Source organism: Sander lucioperca, chromosome 13 (genome assembly GCF_008315115.2).
Source record: "Sander lucioperca isolate FBNREF2018 chromosome 13, SLUC_FBN_1.2, whole genome shotgun sequence".
NCBI lineage: Eukaryota > Metazoa > Chordata > Actinopteri > Perciformes > Percidae > Sander > Sander lucioperca.
Genome location: NC_050185.1, coordinates 262,902 through 287,041, shown reverse-complemented (window position 1 = coordinate 287,041; position 24,140 = coordinate 262,902). Strand labels below are relative to the sequence as shown.

The 24,140-nt window shown below is 40.7% G+C and overlaps 1 protein-coding gene across 2 annotated transcripts in view; it reads right to left on the bottom strand.

Moving 5' to 3' along the window:
- Positions 1-5,798: 5,798 nt before the first annotated feature.
- cblb (Cbl proto-oncogene B, E3 ubiquitin protein ligase) overlaps positions 5,799-24,140 on the bottom strand; it is a 104,936-nt gene continuing 86,594 nt past the window's right edge. The window contains exons 12-19 of one of the 2 annotated variants that reach the window (XM_031311099.2): positions 20,170-20,556; positions 13,431-13,522; positions 11,854-11,988; positions 11,691-11,755; positions 10,644-10,757; positions 9,516-9,713; positions 9,193-9,309; positions 5,799-7,817 (exon numbers count right to left, since the gene is read on the bottom strand). In XM_031311099.2, the coding sequence (XP_031166959.1) occupies positions 7,588-7,817; positions 9,193-9,309; positions 9,516-9,713; positions 10,644-10,757; positions 11,691-11,755; positions 11,854-11,988; positions 13,431-13,522; positions 20,170-20,556 (1,338 nt within the window). In that variant the 3' untranslated portion in view covers positions 5,799-7,587. The remainder of the gene's footprint in view (positions 7,818-9,192; positions 9,310-9,515; positions 9,714-10,643; positions 10,758-11,690; positions 11,756-11,853; positions 11,989-13,430; positions 13,523-20,169; positions 20,557-24,140) is intronic. The other variant, XM_031311100.2, reaches the window with a different exon arrangement.

Sequence of the window (24,140 nt, the reverse complement as noted above, 5' to 3'; positions counted from 1 at the left end):
CGAAACAGTGCTAATTATAGTCATAAATCATAGATAATAAATAAGGATTTGGATGTACTATATACTGTATTTCTATACATTCAGTTTATTGCAACTGTGACCCCAAAAAACTAACTTACTAAGTTTCTAAATTGCATTTGTGTAGATGTAAATTGGACACAGTCAACCACTAATTAGTTGCTTTTGTAAATACCAGTAATTTCTGTCACTTTTTGTTAGTCGTTGGAAAAATTGTTTAATCTGAGCAGGCAAAAAGAAATGAAAAGGCAAGTAGTCTCTTTTTCAAGTTTATGCTAAAAAAGTGTTATCACCTGTGATTTGGTATAATACACTACATTGTTGTCTTCATGTCCTCACCTAGATAGGTAAGAAAATATTATATAGGAACTGTAGACCAGATGGTCTACAGTTCCTATATAATATATTCTTTTCATGTTTTCTTTTTGGAAGAGCTTTACTTTATGCCAGGTCTAAAAATCTATTTTTGTGTTTTTGATGTATTTATATTATGTGTGCAACCTTCCTGGATGGCAATGCTGCAGCATGCAAGATAATACTGTAGTTATTTTTAAGCATGCGTGGAAGTTTTGAAAAGGTACTGTGTGGTAGGAGAGTTACATAAAAGTGAATAAGGCTATACAGTATCTGTGCTCATTACCTGCTGTAATTTTATTGTCATTTTTAGCTCAGTGGTGAAGACAGTGTTGTTACAGGCAGACTAGATGAGGTGCATAAAGATGTAAAGCCAGAGAGCCACCATCTCTCTGGCTTTACATCTTTTGCTCTGGTACATCCCACAATGCAACACCCCAGTGACCCACCAAGGACAAAGGTTTAATAAGAAAGTTTGAGAGGAATCATAGACCATTTATAGTTCAGTTCATAGTTGTTAAGTTCACACCATTTACATACTGTATATATGTCAAGTTCTGATAAATAACTTTCACCTGGTTAGGTTAATATTTCTGACAATCCTAGGGGGATTATGAATATAGCCAATAGTCAGATTTATTTAAGATTTGAGAATGTGGAACTGGTTTTCTTAGACATTTAGTTTTTTTTATTTTCAGCACCTGGCAAGAAAGTACCAATTCCAGTATTTTAAATTGAAAGAGCTTCAGATGTAGATATTACATGTTGGTTGAACTTGAAGGAACCATCCCCCAGTTGATCTTGTGATGTTCTCTTGGATGCTCGTTTTCCAAACTAAAGCAAAGAGATGACACACTCAGTTCTCTTCCTTTATTTTTGTGGAAGGTGTATCTTCAAAATGACAACAGTGTCATCACATTGTGGGATGGTTGCGAAACTACATGACATGAAAGCAGTAGATCAGCATTTTAGGCACCTGGTCCATTTGTTTGCTCATGCCTTTTGTTCCTTTTTAAATAATCAGGACAACAGTGAAACCAAAGATGGTGAGATGAGAAGGCCATAGTAGAGTTGTAAATACAGACTTTTGTTTTTGTACCGTTGTTGACAATAAAGTGAACATTTTGAAACAAGAGTGTTATGTCTGGTGTATTAAAAAATAGTCACATGTAAATCCATATTTATATTTATGTTTGTTGCTGTATCACTCTAGAGTGCCAACTCACCATTGGCAGGGCTCAATCCGAGAGGCAGGATAAACGGTTGTTTTTCAAATTTTTCTCTGCATGCGCTACAACCAAGCAGAGCAACGAAGAAGGTAGCAGAGCTAGTTGATAGATTAAACTTTTGCCGTATCCGGTCGGCAAACCTCTGAACACATCTTCCTTTTTTAAGAATGACTTCAGTGCCGTTATTTGTTCTTTTCTCAAAGAAAAGCTTAACTCCAAGTCTTCCAGAGGCCAAAGCCGATTCGAAAGACCGCTGTTCCCAGCAGCAGCAGCCATAAGCCCGCTCACCGATTCTATACACAATGTGATTGGCCTGGCCAGAGTTTGGTTTTTCCAGCTCGCAAGCCAACGGAGTTGCTAGACCCCCCTGGCTGCAAATTACATTTGCTGCTGCTAGGGTGCATCTAGATTTCTAGGCTAAAGCTCAGGATCTAATGGGAAGGTAACTCCTGTGATCTTGGTCAAGGTGTCACAGAAGTCGTACCAAAAGGGCCTCACTTTTGTACAAAGCCAAGTACAGTGCAGGGAGGAGCTGGCGTCTAGACCACGTCTGAAGCACGTTTCTGACAATTCAGGTTTGGATTTATGTAATTTCTGTGGACTGAGGTACAGTTGATGGAGGAATTTATAATGAACCATCCTGTATCCATTTGTATCTGACAAACTGTCTTGACATATATCTGACCAGAGCTGTTCAGATCTGGTTCCCATCTTGTTTACTCCACATCAGTAAACAGGTAAGTCATTCCTGGGCCCAGGTTGGCTCTATGAAAAGATCTTAACTGAAGGAAGGTCTTGCTGGACAAGTCATATTTCTTCAATTTTTCAAATGACATAAGAAATCTTTTTTTTTATCAACAATCTTCCAAATGCTGCACCCCTTTATGATGCACCATTTTCAGAATCTCGTTAATCAGAGTCATGGGTATGAGGTTATTTTGTCTTTGGTGACAGTCCCATTTTTAGTCTAAGACTTCCCAGCAGACATTGAGACGTTAAATGCCCATTGTTTGAACGTGCATTCAAGACATTTTGTTATGGTTCAAAATGGTTATGGTTTGTCATGGTTATGGTTATGGTTTAGTTGTTTTTTTGCTGGAACACAAAACCCAGGAGGGTGAAAGTCCTGTATATTTGACTTATTATTGTCTTATAATTCGGCTGTCAACAGGGAGTTTGTCGGCTTTTATCCTACTGTACGTCACCTGACTTTCTGACAGAAGGCCCTGAAGGCAAACGTCTCCCAAGTGCGATCAAAGACAGCTTGGACAACAATTTTGGCTTACAAAAAAGGTTTTTAGACTTAGTTTACTTATTAATATCAGTTTTTAGGAAATGGTGTTATGGTGCATAGACTTACCAGATGTCTTATAAACAATCACTGCAGGCTCTAGATGGGAATGACCCTCACGTGTGTGCGTGAGAGTGTATGTAATAATGTGTCACTTGAAGCCTGTCAGTCCGAGGGGTGACACAGCACAAATTTTCTCAACACCCTCTGATTTGAAGTGTTAAAACTAAAAACAAACCTGTGGGAGTGTTCCTGTCACTTTACATGTTAGGAGATTATCTTTATACAGTAGCTGCTGTGAGGCCTGTTGCGTCATCCAGTCTTCCAGAAGCAGGAGAGGAGTAAAAGCTGGCAGAAGAAGTCTAGTCAGTATCAGTATCAACACAATTACCAATCTGTTTCTTTCATTTCAATTTCTGGCATTTTTTTCAAGATTAATTTTAGTCTGGTTTATTTGCAGAGTTAAATTAATGATTACTCCACAGCGCTGTGGAAATAGGTCTGGCAATGTGAGACGATACTGGAACAAACTGTCGGGAAACAGCTATCTCAGGTATCATGACACAACACACACACACGCACGCGCACACACTCACACACAAACACAAACATTAAGGAATTGTGACTTTTTATTTACTTACCCATGAAAATAACATCAAGAAAAAAGCATTAATAATGTATAAATTAATTGCGCATTACTCTAGGCTTTACATATTATCACCATATTAAATTTTTTTTGTCACCAGAGCACATTTATACAAAAATGGCAATAGAAAATAAAAACCACCCTTTGCAACCTAAGGCCACTTACCCCCTTCACAAGGAAGTCCACCGGAATGGACACCACTGAGCTCAGAGTAGTTCAAGTTCGAGAAAAAGAAAAAGGGAAAGGGAAAAGAGACCAGTGTAAAAATTAAGCCTCAAGTTAACGAGGATTGGAATATCTAAATATAAGTGTGGTAATTTGTCTGCAAGCACAAACATCACCTATGCTCTAATCCATGATTTAGACAAGGAGAGCAGTCTGGCATTCCTTTTTGGGGATTTTCTGGTTCAGTACAAACAGCACTACCAATTGTGACAATAAACCTCAGTTGAATGTTGTAATGTAATAAACTTGGTGACTTAGGGGAGCAGATAAAGCTGCTTAGCCGATGACTAAGCATTATCTAAGCGCTATATGTTTATATACATTTTGGTTTAGCTTACATACTTTAATGGCTGTGCTGCAATGGATAAAACTAATTTGTGAATCTGTGTCTGCACTGTGGATGATTACAGAGATAGAGACTTGCTTCTCAAGGACTTCCACTTTGCATTGCTCATTATCATTAATTCAAAATCAGGGTTAAGATGACCTCATAAGATCATAGTCTAATGATGAGAAACCTGTTAAGAAGCCTGGCTTATTCCAACACACAAAAACAACACTTAAATGAAGAGTGGTTTCACACTCTCACATTATGAATTAAGTAAATGTAAAGAAAAGTCAGTGAGCTGTATCATTAGGACTGGGATCAATATTTCCTCCTGCTGTATTGTCAGAACATTCCAACTGAACCTTTTCATTTCCTTTTTGCAGCCAGACTATGAAATATCTGACCAGAAACGTTGTTGTTACACTATTGTGATATATGATATATTTGGACTAACTTACAGCTTACTAACTGAGAACCTCAGTCCCAACAGACAGAGGGATCTACTGTTAATATAATAAAAGTTACTACAGTCCTACACATTGATTAAGATGACATAGTTAGAACCATATCATATTGAGGAAGCAAAGATCCACTCTACCGATCTATTTACACTCTAGTAAGTAAGCTGTCTATCTCTATTAGCCCAATATTTATCAAACTATCCATTCGGATACGTGAAGATTGCTTGCTTAAATAATCTAGCTGTCACTCTAGGAAGTAGTGACTGTTTTGTGACTGTTATGTAATAAATACTCATCATTCATCACATTTCAAATTATACAGGTAGCAATCCTAAAGGACAAATCTGGCGCAAAATGAACCTAGGGGTTAATAACACGTGTCCGAGTTCGAACGTTCTCTGGGATATGTTTTCATGCTAATCGAATGTGACCAGTTTCATCGCAAACCGCTAATTAGCTTATAACGCTAGTCGTCAGGGTAGAGGGTAAAGTAAAAAGAAATCTCTATTTCTATACCACTAACAAGGCTCAAAATATCACCACACTTCCACGGTAGCATATGAGGGTCCCTACATGTAAACACAAGCATTGAGAACTTTGTAAGTGTACAGACCGTTTATTAAAAAGATAGTTTAGAAAGACAGTACCGTTCACATATACAGGCAGACGCAATCTTGGGAAAACAGTCATGACCAGTCGAACGACGAATGCTGTGCAATGTGAGCTGAACTGTCACTTGAAATCTCCCATGGTCCGTGGTTTCCCAATGGGTCGATAGGAATTACGTTTGTGAAATGTAATTACATGGAAATGCATGAATTATATCTGTTTATTAAAATATATGCACGGCGTTCGTCGTTCGACTGGTCGGACTGTTTTCCCAAGATGTCGACGAATAGCTTTATAACCTAAACAGCTGTTTGCGCTATCTTGTTTCAAGCTAGAGACACATTCGATTAGCATGAAAACATATCCCAGAGAACGGTCGACTTTGTACACGTGTTATTAACCCCTAGGTTCATTTTGCGCCGGATTTGTCCTTTAATTGCCTGATTTAACCAGGATAATCTAGATTTTTACTGTTGGTTTAGTAAGAATAACATTGTACCCTTTAAATGGTAGAAAACCAGCAACATCGCTAAATAGACATTGGAAGGGGCAAGACACAAGAGTATTGATATGATAGACAGGTTTTAAACAAACCACCAGGTTAGACACACTTATGTGAAAGAGGCAACAAAGAAAAAAAAATTGTTTGTCCTTATCGACATAAATGCAGTGATGTCACCAAGTTCCTACTTTCAGATCTCAGAAATTATTTTGGAAGAAAAACAATGGTATTACATTACTATAACAGTGGTCAAAACAGTAAAATGAAGTCCCAAATTATAAACTGGAATTATCCTTTAATCTGTATGAGAATACTATCTGGGTAAACATTGCCCATTTTATGGCAAACTACACCTCTAATAAGTCTAGCATACTACTGTAAAAAGAAAAAAAGGGTAATAAAACAATACTGTTTTGCATTAGAACAAACCCAATACATGCATTGGTGAGACGTGTTCCAGTCATTAGATTACACCTGATTCCAGATTCTGAGGTAAGAGCTTTAACTCCACCTTTACTGCACAGTGGATGTGCATCTGACTCAGCTCATAGTTTGAATGCTCTGCAGTATTCTGTTTGTCTTTACTGTGTTCACACTACAACTCCACTTCAAAATAATTGCATAATTGCTGCAGATTTGGAGTGACTTTCACTCCAAATCAGATTGAGAGCGATTCCTCAAACATGTGGGGAATGTGGACATTTCCCCATAAAATGTCTGTGTAATTGAAGAGACAGGCGGCTGCAGTGTGATGGCTGCATAGGACATGGTTTTCTGAGCATTATCGCTGATCTACATAACAGGTTAGGTCTGTAATGTTATTTAAATGCTTGAGCTGAAATGCAGGCACGATCGTCTGGCTTTTGTCATGGAGAAATGTTTTTTTTTTTTTTTTTTTACAAACATTAAATATTTTCCACCACTTAATCACTTAAGGGCAAAAAGCGGCCTGAGAAGAGCTCAGTGTACAAAGGTATAACTCACTCACGCAGAACAAATACATTCATAGGCTTGCGGTCCTCAGATGAAGAAAATAAAAATTTGATTAATCCCCTGGTCTAGGAACAGAAACAAAGAGCAAGATTAACTCTTCCACCCTGTTCCTACTACCAAAGATACCATGTCTAACAAAAGTGTTCCTCTGGAGCTGCCATACAGTTTTCTCCAGGTCTGGGGGAAACAAAGGAATCAATAAGGCATCCTCTGGCTCCATCTAACTGCTCCCGACTCATCAGACCTTGTTAAGACCTATAAGACAGCCAGACCATGGGCAAACAGTGGAGTATGCTCTAATGGGCAACACGTGAAGAAAGAGGAGGGAGTTAGTGAAACAAGCGACATGAAGAGAAGAAAGTAACAAAAGGAGTGAGAGAAGAAAAAACGGTGGAGTCTGGCTCCCCCTACTGGCTGTAAATTAAAATGACCCCTTCAAATTGGCTGTGCATTTAACCTAAAAAGAGCTGGAGATTGAAAGGCTCTTCAAACTATATCTGTAGGGTGACATGATGTGAAAGGAACAGTAGCAGCAGTAGCAGGATCAGGATCAGGGCTTTACAACAGGCATACAGTCCCAGCCTGGAGAAAAACAGGAGCATCTGAAAACCAGAGGCCAGCACCGGCAAAGCTCACTGTAAACAACACCAAGCCCGGTTCTTTTTTTCACAAGTTTAAATCATTCACAGACAGTCTTTTTCCCCTTTTTTTAATTCTGTGTTCTACTGTGATTTGGTCTTAGCCACTTTGTTGTGCATCGTCATCTCTGTTCGGCAACAAAAGGCTTGAAATACTTTTTTGTTCCTGTTGATTAACAGTCCCAGGCCAAGCAGAATAAAGAAGCCCTTTTTAGTCAGTCTATTCAGAGGCACAGCTTCATTGTTGAGTTCCCCTTTCACTGTCTCTTGGACTAGAGTTTCAGTCTTGGCCACTAAGCAAACTCTCGCAGAATGTTTCGGGCCACGTCAACTTTGTACTGGGCGATCATCAACGCCCGCTTCACATCCTCAAAGGAGTAACCCTCCCCCATCAGCTTGGCGATTTTGGCGTCCACGTTCTCTGACTCCAAGCCGTGGGGTTTGCCAGGTTGAATGTCTGGAGGGATCTTCCTGGGCAGTGGCTTGGGCGGTCTGGCAGGGGCCTGCAAACAGTCCATCGATACTTGGAGAGAGAGAAGGGAATTCATGTCAGTGGAAAAATGCCCCTGGCACACAGGCAGACACTTTAGAGTGTTATTAGTGACAAGTTTGTAGACTAAATGCTTCTCGTCACAGAAGAAAATCTTTTACATTTCTTGCAATACCTTTTGAGTTTGGACTTTTATTATTAAGTAATCACTGTCCTCCATAGCTAGAAATTGAGGTATTCACTTCACATATGCTCCTCGGTGGAATGCCAGAAATGGCAAAACATGGTCTGCCTGCTTCAGGGGAAACAGGGAATATTTGGGGAAATAAAGGTACTAATACCAAACATATTTAGGCTGATTTGGAATTCAAAGTGTTAGACAAACTTTGCATGTCTGCACAAAGCAACTTCACCTGTCAACATTGAAAGAGCTGCGCAGGACTTCCTGTTTAGGTTGGTCATGTTGTTGAGACTGGCATAAAGAGAGCATAAATGATTCTTTCAACAGAGGGAGATTTTTGTCTTGAGAGTAACTTTGCTACCAAAGTGTCCAGTCAGATTATTATTATATTATCCAGTTATTATATGTTAGATGACTGAGGTCTCAGAACCGAAAAATGCTTTGCACATCTATTACACGAGGGGCGGTCAAAACTCCCGCACGCTGTCAACTTACAAACATACATTTAATAGCTGGCAATGTTTCGGTACTAAACCTTCCATCAAGCAAATTGTGTTAGATACTGAGAAGTCGTCTTTTTGGGTCTGCACCAATCACCTTCTCCACATAAAACGAAGATATAAATACATTCACTTACTCCACATATAGCTTAAATACAGTACAACACTTTGTAACAATAATATACCATTCCTATTATCAGGACCATTAACTACTGTGTCCATTTATATACAGTATGCATGCTGCATCAATATTTTGAGGCCCTGATGTTTGTAAATCTACATTTATCTAATATAATTTAGATGTCTTTGGATGGGATAATATTGTTACTATATAAAGTGTTGTACTGTATTTAAGCTCTATGTGGAGTAAGTGAATGTTATGTGTATTAATGTATTTATGCCTTATTTTGATGTGGAGAAGGTGATTGGTACAGACCCACAGCCACCTCCTATAAAAAATGGCTTCTCAGTATCTAATACCATTTGCCAGATGAAAGTTGAGTACCGAAATGTTGCTAGCCAATAAATTTATCTTTGCAAGTTAGACTGTGTGCGGGAGTTTTGCTACAGATGACTGAGGTCTAAAACACAGAGAACATGCAGTGATACGTATATTACAACTATATTTTGTATCGTAATGTTTTGTGAAAGTAACTCATCAAGACCTGGACATGTTTTTCTAAGCATTTTCTCATGTAGTCATTTGCTGAGAAGGGGAGGTTACTACCTTGACTGGCTGGTAAATGGTCGTACTCCAGGCAGCCTCGGGAGCCTTTAACATGATCTGTGTGTCGTCTGACTGGAGGCAGAGGAGCAGCACTGTTCAACATATCGAGCACTGTGTCTACAACACAGACAACACGGAGTGTCAGTCACAAAGTAATGCTGTGTGCAGTGTGAATTTTCCACAATTCGGTGACCATAATAAACACTTGTTCCACTGCGAGAGACAATCATTAGACTGGCACAACACCGTAGGAGATGCAATAAATGTATATGTTTTAAACATTTTCCACAATTTTTCGGAACAAAATGAGTTTGCCAGCTCACCGGGGGTTAACAGCAAGTGCTCATGCCCAGAGGAGGGCCTGTGTGGCCGTGCGATGACAGAGGAGGAGGACGACGTGGAGGAGGTGCAGAATGCGGACGGAGAAGAGGAGGAGAGGTCGGTGAAGCTGTGTCTCGCCGGTGGAGGAGGAGGAGGAGGAGGCTGAGACGGAGGGCGGCTGCTGAAGGGGTCTTGTAAAGCTGAAACAAAACCACAGACAAGACTGAACTCTCTGCTCTGATTCATAGTTTATACTTACATGATGAGGTGGCTGATGCTGCTATACAGTAAAGTCTAAATCATGCAATGGGATTCCATGCCAAAGAGCAGCTGACATGCTACCCTGAAGAGAAAAGCCAAGAGAGGATATTTTTGAGAGGGGACTTCACAGGAGGAAGGGGACTGGGACAGGAGGAACAAGATGGCTTGCTTAGAAACTTGTGGGTAGTCCAGGTTACCAGAACCCAGATGTGGTGATAACAAGACATCCAACATACTTATTAGCACTTAACTATATCTGAAGCATAGTTTTAGTATTTGTTTACGGCATTAAAGCTGTTTCATGCTTCTTGCGTTCAGTGCAGTAGGCGCGGTACGGACAGCGATATGACGCAAACGCGGCCTGGACGACTGTGGAGGGTCCGCGGAGGGTCTAATCGCCGAGCACCTCCAAGATCTTGGAACATTGCGGACGCAGTCGCATAAACTGTGTTGCAATGATTGGCTACAGGAGAGAAGAAGTCCGTTCTTTGGCCGCTCTAACCGCAATCAGTATAAAAAAACAGATGCGACAATGCATCCGCAGCACGCCATCCGCAGCGCGCCATCGCAGCGCCCCGACCGCGCTGAACGCAAGAAGCATGAAACAGCTTTAACAATACGGACGTGGTCACATAGACCGCGTTGCAATGATTGGCTACAGGAGAAAAAAAGTCCGTTCATTGAGCCGCACTGACCGCAATCAGTATGAAAGACCAGACGATTCGTGGCGAGCATGCGCGTCGTCCGCAGCGCCCGGGCCGCGCTGAACGCAAGAAGCATAGAACAGCTTTTACAGTAGCACAGTTCATTCATTCCAATTCAAATGAGGACAATGTGAACTCTACTGTGTTCCGGTCGAGGTTGGCTACCTTGTGGGGGCAGCAGAATGTCATAGTCGGAGGGTGTCTTGTTGGTGTTGAAGGGGCAAAGGGGGGTATGTGCCACCCGCGAGACCAACCCCCTGACCGACTCGGAGTGTCCACCTGAGGAATAAAAGCAGAGAATATGTTTTTCTAAATGAACAAGAAATTATTCTGACGATGGAATTAGATAGTTTCACTTGGTTGTTTTGCACTTTTACCTGATTCAAGATTTATTATAATGTTTAAAGTGCCCATATTATGAAAAAACACTTTTTCTGGAATTTGGGGTGTTATTTTGTGTCTCTGGTGCTTCCACATGCATACAAACTTTGAAAAAAACCCATCCATGCTGTTTTGAGTGAGATACGGTTTCTGAATGTGTCCTGCCTTCAGTCTCCAGGTGAGCTGTTCAAAATCTGCACGGCTTTCTACGTCACTGACCGAGACGAGGGGGCTAGGGGGCTAACCGTTAGCATGCTAGCATTAGCATGCTAGCTCGTTCTCAATGGCAAAACACTGCTACAACACACACAAATTCACCCTAATCTACAAAAGAAATTGTATAGAACTACTTACATGTCCCTGTTCTGCAGGTATTCCATGCAAAGTTGGAAGTGCGCCCTAGTTTAGAAGAAGTCTCCCGGCTAATCCTGCCTTGTACAGGCCGAAGTTGGAGCTAGCTCATGTAATCCTTACCTAGCTACTGCGCGTGTGTGACTAACAACAGAGATGTTACAGAAGTTAAGAGGTCTTACTCTGTAGCTAAAACAGAAACCTGACAGCATGTGAAAGGAGGAGCTGCAGCAATGTGCAGTAGAACAAAAATATGGTGTTTTTTGAAATTAAACCATATAAACCTATTCTGGTACAACCTCAAAATACAATTATGAACCTTAAAATGAGCATAATATGGTCACTTTAATATCCTCATATTAGGCAGAATAAGACAGATCACTCTACTGGTATCAAGAAAGAAATGAAATATAAGCTGTAGCCTTCAGATAATAGATTAATAACTTGTGATGTTTGATCTCTGCTGGTTTCAGGACTCACCAGGCTCGGGGGGCTGGGGCTTCTTCTCATCGATGAAGGGCTCTGGAGAGCTGTTCTCCAAATGCCTGAATGAGAGGAAACATTTTTGGTTCTCAGCAGCCTAATTAACCCATCATTGCTGTATCACCATAGCAACTTTAATACATTGAAAGACGGCCAGTACCTGCTAGGTACAGAGATGCAGATGGGAGCCTGGCTCAAGCAGAGGTTGGATGAAGGGATCTGATAGTCATCCTCCACCCTCTCCGTCACACCGCACTGTCGTTCTACCACAGGCCTGCTGAAAGGGTTGGAGGGTCTGTAAAGATGACCATGATGTATCAACCCAACCTTTCCATTAGTGTCACAAATACAGTTATTACATTCAAACTGCAATCACTGATATTTTCACAGTCCCATTAGGAGGAGGATTGTAGTCCAGGGGTTTACATTAACTGCATTGCATATTGAATTGTTAAAACGGAAGAAATAAGCAATATTAAAACCCTTCTCAATATGTAGTGGCACATAATGACATGATCTTGCACCCGGCGCAGCCCAGTGCAAAGCCCGACGCAAGTGTCTTTGCTAGTTTAAGACCGACGCAGTTGTCAATTTCCCATTCTGCGCCCACGTTGTTTAAATAGCAAATGCACCTGTGCCCATGGGCGTGCTGGTCTTACAGGGAGGTGAGTTCAGGTGCATTCTTGGCGTATTGCTATCTTGAGGTAGCGGGAAGTGATCGCGCCAGTGACCAACAAAAACCTGGTCTGCACTGCTTTAATTTCGCCCCGCATCAAGAAACTATGTGCATGACAACACTTCCACGTGTCCCAACAAGATGCTTATAACCTTTTGTTTTGGTTTGTTTGTTTTGTCTTTGTACACTCAGTAGGCTAATTTTACCTTGATAGAACATTAAAGAAGTACTAAAGAAAACTGAGTTCTAAGGGTACTAGACCTCCTGTCATTGTTGACATGTACAGTATACGTGTGTTGTATTGTGTGTGTTGTGTGAGATTTATAAAAAGGTAAATAAGAGGTTGTAAAACTGTGTTTACCTACCTAACAATATGTTACAGTACAATGTTACTGTGCTGCAAAGGTACAAAGTACACTAACTGCTGTGTAGGTATGGGGTGGAGGTATTTCTCTAACCAATCAGTTACAAGAAACACTGAGCTTACTGTCCCATCATAACCACTGTTCCATATTAAACATGAGCATGGAAACTAAGCCAATAGATGCAGTAATTACCAAATAAACACTCATGTTTAGGTTAGTTCTTTTGGGATTACAGTTAATGGTGGTCTTCATATAGTTATAAAAACATGCATGTGCGTTATCCTGTGAACATAAACTATGCTTGCAAAATGCAAATCAATGTGCCAGTCAGCTGTAGCCATTAGTGTAAAAGAAATGTGTCACCCTAACAACCTCACAATATTTTACAACACTAAATTGTTTTCAGCAGAACCAGAACTTCCCCTTTCAGCTCAAGCTTCATCAGAAGTGACAGCTCCATCCCCTGCCTCCACTTTAGCCCGATACACAGAAATACCTAATCTAATTCTGGCTGCAGCTAAAAGGCTATTAGACGTTCAGCCATCCTTTTTCAAAGCTGTTCTAACCAGGACTTTTCCCTAAGGCTACTAGACCTCACTGGTAGAAGGTTCCTGAGTCTGAAACCACAGAGAAAAGGAAGGAAGAGGTGTATGTCTAGGTCTATGTGTGTTATGCGCTCCCCACCATAATACTTACTTGTGGCTACTTGCAAGGGTGGACTGCGTTGGTGAGTGCCGTGAGGGAAGGATGTCATACTCATCGCTGACTTGCACACTATTAGAGAAGGGCTGCAAACACAAGGGAGAGAATTATAAAAAAACACAAAGCAGCAACTGAAGGTTGTCAACTGCATTTGATGAACTCAAATAAACTTAAATACAGTATATTATGCTTCAGATATCTTGTGTTCCTCCCTAATTCTGATCTTCTGATGATCTGTTATTATCTGTTAAATACGTAATAGTATACAGTATATACTAGTGATGCTAATGTTGCACGCAAATGGAATGAAAAAAGTAAGGGTTGGGAGAGATTTGGGCAGGTTGTCCTGTCAGATGGCACCATTACAGATGTTATCTGCTTGAGTTGTGAGGGATTATACACATATATTGGCCATAAGACAGGTATATTCAAACTTTAAAATGCTCAGTCCTTGCCTCCTCAGTCCTGACAATTGTGCTACTACATAAATTGCATGCATACAGTTGGCAGTTTGTGGTCAGGTTTGGGTGGTTGATTAAGACATATTTGTGTGGGTTGGGTGGTACGTATTGGCTTGCATAACAGGTCGAGTGGGTGCAGGTATTAAAAAACCCTGACCCGCCCGTCATGAATATATATTATGTCACGTAAAAGCTAATAGACATGATAGACATATTCTGTGACTAAGGTTAGTAATAATCCCATGCCAAAAAATAATCTGCATTCACAGGGATGGCATGACCTGTGAATCTTAACCTGCCTGATTAGCCAGTAAAGTGAGGTTCCAGCCAGACCAAACACCACCGTAAGCAATGTGACCGCCCCCAGGAACAGAGGGAAGAGAGCTATTGCACTTGTGTTACTGTCACGGCTGAGACCCTAGGGTTTTCGTTGTGTTTCTCTGTGTTTCTCCTCCCCTGTGTGTTCCTGTCTGTGTGTTGTGGGCGTAGTGCTCCTCTGCTCTCTCCTGGCTCCTGATTGCTGTTGATCATCCACACCTGCTTTCCATCAAGTTCGCCAGATCGTTCAGCTACCGTGGTAGTTACACTTCAGGCCCTTCCTTGTTCTTAAGTTTTGGAATCTTTTTCTTAAGTGTGTTTGTGCCTCATCTAACCCAGAGGCGGGTCTGATTGCAACCGCAGTGGGGCGTTCCTGTCGCACATGTCAGGAACGCCCCCGTAGGTCATTGGTGAGCGTAGACAAGAAAGACATCCAAGAAACAAGTAAGCCCAGTAGTTTTGTTTCTGTTGTGTTTTTGCACAGTGACTTTACTGACTGCTGTGCTGTCCTGGTTGTTCTGTCAAATGAATGGCTATGCTTTTTGGGTTGTAAGTACAATTATTTAACTTAAATATTTTTTGCATTATTTGTGACTTTGAGGAAACATGTGGCAAACTAACAACTGCTTATTGTTACATTGACTTAAGTAATTTGTACTAATTCAAAACATTTAGTGGAACTTCGAACTGTGCATAGATTGTTTATTGTCCACCGTCTGAACAAACTATACACCTTGGCAAAATAGGCAGCCATACCTGAGGTTTGTCTCCAGTATCCAAGGTTTCTCTCCTTCCTTTTAAAATCGTGCTATCTAGCTAAAGATTAATTTGACATAGTTCACAGTTCCATGAAATGTTTTGCTACCAGCATTACATCACTCAATGGATGTTGAATTTCTCGCTAGAAGATCGAGTTGGCACAAATTGCTTATGTCATTGAAGTTACAAATAATGGTAAAATGATTGAATAATTTGACAAAAAAAAGTGAGTTGAAGCATGTTCCCCACCAATCAAGTTTTTGAAAAATATTAAATTAACTTATTTCTCGTTTAACATTAAACATAGTGTAGATAAACATAATTCTTGGGTTTTTCTAATTCATCTTTATTAGAATATTTCTAGATTTTTTTTATTGTGACCCAACTTCTAGCTTGTCGAAATCCAGCCACAACAATCCAGCCTATTAACAGAAATGTTGATTAATGTGCATAAATAAATACATATCAATCTAAGATATTGTGGGAGGTGATTGTCTCAAGGTCCACTGCACTTCTCCCAATGCTCGTGCTTCCTTTTCCGATGTTGATGAGTGTATTTCTTTCATAAATGTAGCGAAAATACAAATAACACCTAAATCAGAATGCTGTTTGTTGATTTCAGCTCAGCATTCAATACAGTCTCCTCTATCAAACTCATTGGCAAACTTAACACTCTGGGCTTGAGTACTACTACACTCTGCAAATGGATATTGGACAAATTGCGGCAACTGGTCACCGTTAGGTCTATGCTCGTAAAAGTGGTCCTGACAGTTACGTTCAGGCACCAAAATGACCTGTTAAAACAGTTTGGGTTAAAACGCTGGTCGTCTTAAGTAGTATTTCCAGGGCATGAACATCTGTTTCCAGAGTGAAACCAAAGTGTTTTTTTTCTTAACTTCTAATGGGACACAAACTCTGCTCCTCGGCTTGAAATCTCCTCCCTATGCGTATTTTTGCGGTCTAGCCGTTTGCTAGGTGGTCCAGTCAAAACTACTACAGCCACGAGCAGTCACTACCCCAGCAAACGTCAATGTGGGGCTTACAGTAATACAGTATATATGTGGAATACAAACGAATTACACATTACTTTTCGTAGCATTTGTACAAATAGTTCATGAGAACAGCCCGTTGTTATCTCCCTCTTTTTTATTTTCTCTGCTAACTATGAAAACAGCAACTTTGCCATATCTCGACCAAAATAAATGCTATCAACACAACACTTTAGAATCTTGGTTGCCATGACCCTCTGGAGGTCCCCCACACATTTTACGAAAATTGGCCACTAGGGGGCACTACAAGTACAACAAGTTTATATCTCATGAACGGCTCATCCCTCTTTTTACGAAATTTGGAGGGTACCATCTAGGGCCACTCTTGAGGCCACCCCTACAGTGGGGTACTGATTGGTCAAAGTGAGCGTGGTCTATGGGACCCACATTTGGATTCACCACTTATACTAAAGTGAATAACTTTAAATTTACAGGGTAGATTTACAATGGGTCATGGACCTCACCTATCACAAATTACACGTGGACCACTAGGTGGCGCTATAATGATGTCAAACGTGTTTTTGCCTATAACTCCCACATTACTCATCACACATTAGAAACCCTTACATCCACGTGTTCCTTGAATCGAGCTGAATCTGATGATATAGGCCACGCCCATTTCCGCTAAGAAGTTTTTTTTCCGCAATATTACCAGGCAAGCGGGCCACGGCTGACTGATCTGCACAGTCAGCCAACGTTGGCAGGGGGAGACGACTCCCCGACTCTTTGCCATTTTTTTTTATTTGTACTGCAGTAACTATTTTAAACACTAGCTGTCAGTATTACATTTTGCACCTTTAAAGACAATACCCACCCCAGCAACAGCCTGTTCACCCTGCTGCTGTCTGGCAAGCGATTCAGTAGTATCTGCTGCCTTATCACCGGACCTCTTTCCTCAGGCTGTGAGACTCCTCAACTACTCATATTTGTTGTACAACCCTGTGTTGTAGAATGGCAATAAACCAACCTTGTAACTGTGTAAAGGTCAGCTCCCTGTGTGGCAGAGTTACTCTTCAGATCTGGAAAAATACATCTGTACAGGAGGACGCGTGTGTGTGTGTGTGTGTGTGTGTGTGTGTGTGTGTGTGTGTGTACACTAGGCTTTTAAATGTGAAGTATAGAGAGTGTACAAATTATGCAGATGCTCAGCAGTATTCTGCTTTTCACACCAGTAACTGTTGAGGCTCTGTCTCTGTAGGATTTGATTGGTTGTATTTGAATGGAGTTTCAGTTAAATCAGGGTTACACATTAGAAGAATGGCAGAGCAGGGTATTAGTCTTGAGCCTGTTGCATGCCTTCTAGTCTACAAAGTGACCGTCAGAAATAGCCTTTATTCTTCCTTTTTCATTTATGTCTGACAATCAGGGTGGTAAACAATTAAAAACATTTCAAAAATATGTGCACCAGGAAACCCACATGATGGCATAAACAATAATGCTGTGGAAATGCTGTTTTTCCCATACCCGACACTGAACTAATGTATGCTTTCAGAGGCTTCTTCCAAATTAGTCTGAGTGACCTTTCCAAAATAAACACATTTTTATAATTTTATTTAGCATCATAGTAAGCTGTGGAGCTGACCTGTAGTTTGTCTGTTCACTTCTGTCCCACTAATTACCTTTCCATGAGACACCTGGTCAAGCAGGTCCCTAAACAGGATGTGTTGTTGAAAGGTATAAAATATACATACAGTCAACATGGCTGTGGCTGACAACAAATGGCACCTAAAACCCATTAGCCCTTACTACATACTGTGTCTTCAGTTTCTCTGCAGAGACTGACACAGAATACCAATTTTAACAACTGAACTGGACTGTCCTGAGACAATAATAGCAGTGGCTCCTAACTGGAACAAGACTGATGGCATGCCCCACATCTATACTACATACTAACTCTATGCAACATATTCCTTTTTATACTAATGATGATACAATGAAATGATACTATACATGCACAGATGCATGTCAATCAAACAGTGACTTTGAAGTGACACTGCCAATTAAACTTCTAAACTAGATAAATAAATGTTTTTGCAAGGATGAAATGTTTTAGTTTTCTGGTGTGTTCACAAAGCTGTTTTACCACCATCAACAATTTGGATTTTTAGCATGCATACTGACTTCTTTGAGTATATTCAATTTTGTTAAAGCTATAGTGCATAGTTTATGTCTCCCCCATGAGGAATTCTAAGTAATGACAACAAAACTGTTGGCGCGTCCACGTGATACAAGCCTTCCGTGATCGCACACAGCCCCCACCCCTCCTCCTCCGCAGTTGCTAGTAGCCAGGGAGGACACGGACACAATCTTCTGAACATAGCCATACTGAGAAATACAGAGAGAGTTGTGTGCAGTTGATAGTCTTAATTAGCTTTGTAGCAACTCATTTGGCAAGGGCTTGAATGTAACGGACGTTCATTAATTTCAAAAAGTTATGCACTAAAGCTTTAACACACTACATCCTCAAAACCTGTTTAGATTTAGTAGGTAGTATATATTATGGGACACATAGTAAGTTTGTACAGCTACTCTAGCAGCTCTGTAGGCTGTAATTCTCATTGGTAGAGTAAATGAATTACGTAAATTAATCTGATTTGCAGTTTCATACACCAGTGATGCTTTTTCTGCCCTCATTGTTTTCAGTGAAGTTTGCTGGAAGTGATGTAGCATTTTATGTGGATCGAGCACTGCATGGGACTCTTTAAAAAGAATAGCCTTTTAAATGCTACATTGTTTGTCAGCATTGAAACCAGTCATATTAGGAGGAAATTTGGCCTTTGGCCCTCCTCTGATTAATTTGACATACAGTTAACACAGTAAAAGTTTTGTTTTACTGTAAAATCAACTCCTAGCATTTCACTTTGCATTTTTCACCACTTATAACGGGAGAAAAAGACGAACCAGCTTCCCTGAATTAAGGGTTCCTCCACCTGCTGCAAATCCCACCTTAACCCCTGGTTAGGTCAACTAAATGATAAAATAGATAAAAACAAGGTATTGGACAAATATAAATTTTGACCTGCTGGTGGGGCAAGATGAAAAGCCAAAAATTCACAAAAAACATGATTGTCTGCACCAAATTGCATGGTAATCCATCCAATAGCTGGTGTAATTATTACCATGTTCACTATATGAAGCATAGTGTAAGTTCTGGCAGGTCATGGAGTCAAGCTTGGCTATTATCTCAGCTCATAGCTGACAGTTCTTAAGCCAGCACACCAGCTGATGGCTCAGCTGATTCCCTCCTGAGCATATGATTGGATTTCCAAATAGAGCTTAAACTGCTTTTCCCAGCCTAACTTGCTGCACCTCTGCTAGCGCTTGCCACCCAGCTCCTCCTTTTAAATTTACATTTATGTTGTCTAACTTTATCAATGATCCTGCACTGCTGCTCTCCCCGCTTAAAGCTTTCCATGTATGCACATGGAAGGATGCATACCTGGAAAAGCATGAGGCAGGGAGGTGTGCTCTCCCTGCCTCATGCTTTTCCAGGTATGCATGTGGAAGTGCGGGGAGGCCACAGAACAGAGCCATACCGCCAAATACAAATTGCAGATGAATACATTTATTTATTGACTATTTATTGACTGACTGAACTTAGGTTAGTGTGTTTGCAGATAATACAGCTGGGGTGGGAATGGCATTAGTTTTGCAGGTATTTGGATAAAGTAATGGACAAATTAACATTTTGACCTGATCACGAAAAGTCAGAGCATCACCAAACATTTTGTTTAAAACCACAAGTGGCATGCTGTCATATCATTTGACAGCAGCAGAGGTTGAGAGAGAAATGTTGTGGGTTGGGACGGGGGATTTTTAAGAACCATGAATGTCTCTACAAGATTTCATGGTAATAAATTTCTTTTTTTTTATTGAGGAAACAAAGAACAAAGAAGTAGGCTTTTACATATTTACTTAAGTTATCAACCTACTTTTTTTGTGAGGCATTTTTAGGCCTTTATTATGACAGGACAGCTTAGACATGAAAGGGGAGAGAGAAGGAAATGACATGCAGCAAAGGGCCACAGGTCAGAGTCGAACCTATGGCTGCTGCGTCGAGGACTGAGCCTCTGTATATGGGCGCTCTACCAGGTGAGCTACCCAAGCACCCCAACCTACATTTTTAAACTGATATCTAAGCCCTACCTTGGAGCTCTCTGAGGTTCCTGCCCCCTCCATTCTGTGATGTGATCTCCCAAATCCAGCAGACGGACAACTGAGTGGTCTTCCGTTCAGGTGAGAGGGGCCGGTGGGTTCCAACTGGAGCAGGTGCTCAGATCCAGTCCTGTGGGCATCTGCAAAGTGGCTGTCTGTGGGACACCTTGTCTCAGGGGGCATCTGGGAGTCTGACAGCGTGCCGGTAGAAGATAAGAGGGAAGATGACAAGGGAGATGAACTGCTGAGCCAAGAGTGGCGCGACTCTGGAGGAATGGGAGGAGGACGCTCAGGGGGAGGCGGTGGAGGTGGGTCCCTCTGAGGAGGAGGTGGGGCTGGGAGAGGCTTGTCCTGCTTCCTGGACATGCCTGGCGAAGACTAGAAAGGTGGAGAGATATGGTGTGTTCACTGAAATGACAGAAGACTCAATCTAAATAATTCTAGACTCATTTCTAAATCAAACACTTTTTTATGTTTAATTGTTGTTTGTTAGTTTGTTTGTTAGAATTCAGGAAAACTTGTGAGCACTTTGTGGAAGCAACATGGAATGGGGATCTAAATAAACAAAAAGTGTTTATGCAAAGATACCCAAGTTTTTGGCGCTCAGTATGGTCACAGCACTTCACAGCATGTTAGAGCTGCCAAATAAAAATGTACAAGTGAAATATGAAACTTTATCCTTAACTTTGGCCTTGAACCTGGTGTGAAAACATTTTTCAGCAACCATTTCAACCTCTACCAGCCAGTAAGAATAACTAAACAATTGTCACATAACATGATTTCTGGGTAATAAATGATTTCAGAAATTCCAACATTTATGATCAAAGGGATTTATAGTCCAACCTAGACTAACCTATACTTGTGCTGTAAAGCACTTTCTAAACATTGGGCCTCATTCACCAACCGTTGAAAGAAATGTGTTCTTAAACCCCACTTACGCACTTTTTACAAAGATTCTGACATTCACTAATGTTTCCTTATCTTGGATTTGTGCTTAGCTAAGAACAAAATCTACGAACACTCAAGAGCACTCTTACGCACATTTGAGTAATGACAATTTGCTTCAAATAATTGGTTACTGCATTTTATTTAATTCTACAGTCGTTTACAATGATAATATTGTACTGTAATGTATTTCTGATCATTTGTTGAAAAAAAAAATCATAGTATGCAAAGAAACACTAACACTGCAATTTACATCAGCAATTAAACTGATTAAATCCTGCGTTACTTGGTGATTGATCGCACTATTTATAGGGCCAAAATGGAGTGGATTTTACTTTGTTTTGTACATTTTGTAGCAATTATCCATACTTTCTACTCCATACTTTCTACTACAACGTTCCGTTAAATTTTCTGATCAGTTTTTCCCCCTGCCAAAACATCTTCCTGACCGTCACACGTTTGTCTCACCAGTGAAGTTTGGTTGCCATAGATATATATGGGGCACCGCCGATCCTTCATCGGCTTCCAAGCCGGCTCCGGTGCTCCAGAGCTTGGGCGCAGCGCCGCTGACCCTCGGTAATACAGCCTCCAGTAAAAGTGAAAATGAAAATGTTTGTTTTTTATTATTCCCGTTTTTAAATCATAGTTGTACGGTGGCCGACAGGGGCAGACGCCCTGCAACTTAAGAAAACACACGCAAATAGACAAAACACAAGCAAATTAAGAAAACAACTTCATTAATTTGACAACACATGTGCAGCATTCAGCAAACGCACTGCAAATACCACAACACAACCAAATAGATAAACGCACTGCAAATAAAAACGATGCAAAAAGAAAAACACGCAAACCCCGAAAAAAGAAGCGATGCAAAAAGAAACAACTTAATTAATTTGACAACACATGCGCAGCATTCAGCAAACGTACTGCAAATATCACAACACAACCAAATACATAAACGCACTGCAAATACACACAACACAACCAAATAGATAAACGCGCTGCAAATATGAAACGATGCAAAAAGAAAAGCACACAAACCCAGAAAACAAATGCAACAAAAAAAATGCAGCATCCAGATTACACAACGGAAGTTCTCCAGGCCTCTAGAGGGGGCAGCTAGTGGAACAGCTGGATTTTCGACTGTTATTAACAAATATTAAATTCATATTATTATTATTATTATTATTAATAACATAATATATTATTAATATACAGTCTATGCTCCCGTCTCATGCCCTCCCGGCTGGTGCTGTCCCCGAGCTTCGGCTTTTCAAAATAAAAGCTCGCATCTGGTCCGCTATGTGTTTGTACTTTGGTGTGTTGGATGTTTGTGAACTAAACAGTACGGCAATCATGCTAATGAATACAATAACTTTTTCAGCAGACGTCTTACTTACAACACGTTGGAGTTAGCAAAGCAGTTTTGTGTTTATATGTGCGGGCAGGATTTATTCAGTTTGATAAATCCCACGGTAAATTGGCTGGTTTACTAACAGGGAGGGACTATAAATCCTGTCTGTTTTTTGTATTTCAAGAGCGAATTGCTCCACAATATGAATACAGATTGATCACTTATTTTGTTGGTAACCGTTGTTGTATAATCACAATATTACACTTGAGGAGGCCTACACTTCAGTAATTTCGGACCTCGAAATTAAACCCTCTCATGTGGCTTAAACAAACGTCAACATTAAACGCTGATGCAGTTTTAAATGTTTTATCACCACGAGTTTACAGACGTCTCTGCTGATTGAGTATCAGCTGTGACCTGAGCCGAGACACACCCACCAAACGAGAGAAAACATCTCTCTCTCTCTCTCTCTCTCTCTCTCTCTCTCTCGCCCTCCCTCCCTCCCTGTGAGGTCGAAAATCCAGCTGTTCCACTAGCTGCCCCCTCTAGAGGCCTGGAGAACTTCCGTTGTGTAATCTGGATGCAGCATTTTTTTGTTGCATTTGTTTTCTGGGTTTGTGTGCTTTTCTTTTTGCATCGTTTCATATTTGCAGCGCGTTTATCTATTTGGTTGTGTTGTGTGTATTTGCAGTGCGTTTATGTATTTGGTTGTGTTGTGATATTTGCAGTGCGTTTGCTGAATGCTGCGCATGTGTTGTCAAATTAATTAAGTTGTTTTTCTTTTTGCATCGCTTCTTTTTTCGGGGTTTGCGTGCTTTTCTTTTTGCATCGTTTTTTATTTGCAGTGCGTTTAGGTTGTGTTGTGGTATTTGCAGCGCGTTTGCTGAATGCTGCACATGTGTTGTCAAATTAATTAAGTTGTTTTCTTAATTTGCTTGTGTTTTGTCTATTTGCGTGTGTTTTCTTAAGTTGCAGGGCGTCTGCTCCTGTCGGCCACCTCTCCACAGCGTCGTTTACTCCTCCGCCAGGCAGCGTAAGATTTATTTGGCTGGACCTCTTCACATCTCCTCCCCATTTTCACTGCTTCACACACTTTATTTGCTTACTTGCATGGTTAAAGAAAATAAAACCGTCTTAAAATACATCCATGAATAAAACCAACCGCATTCCGATTCTAACAACATATTTCCGTTTTATGCTGGTTAGGATAGGAACTTTTTTTAAAAGCCAGCTGGCCTTGTTTGTGGTAGTGGACATCTTCTACTTTTACTAAAGTAAATATGTCTCTGGTTATTTGTACTTTTACTTAAGTACTGAGATTCAGTATTTCCTCCACCACTGCAATATACAAGTCATCTGCAACTCCGACAATTATCTCTTGAACGCAGTCTCCCGCTTCCCAGGAGGTGCACAGGAAATGTCATGTCCTTATATGGGAATTTGCGGGGCATTTTCTTATGCTAATTAGTAAACAACTGGCACGCGCTTTCAATTACGAAGACGTGGGATTCATCAATCCTAAGAACACAGGTGCGAACAATTCCGCTGTTTAAGAACCTGTCATGAATCCGACGTAGACTTTTCTTAGGGACTTTCTTAAGAACATATTTAAGAGAAAACTTTAATAGATATAGATATAGAAGATATTGGTGAATGAGGCCCA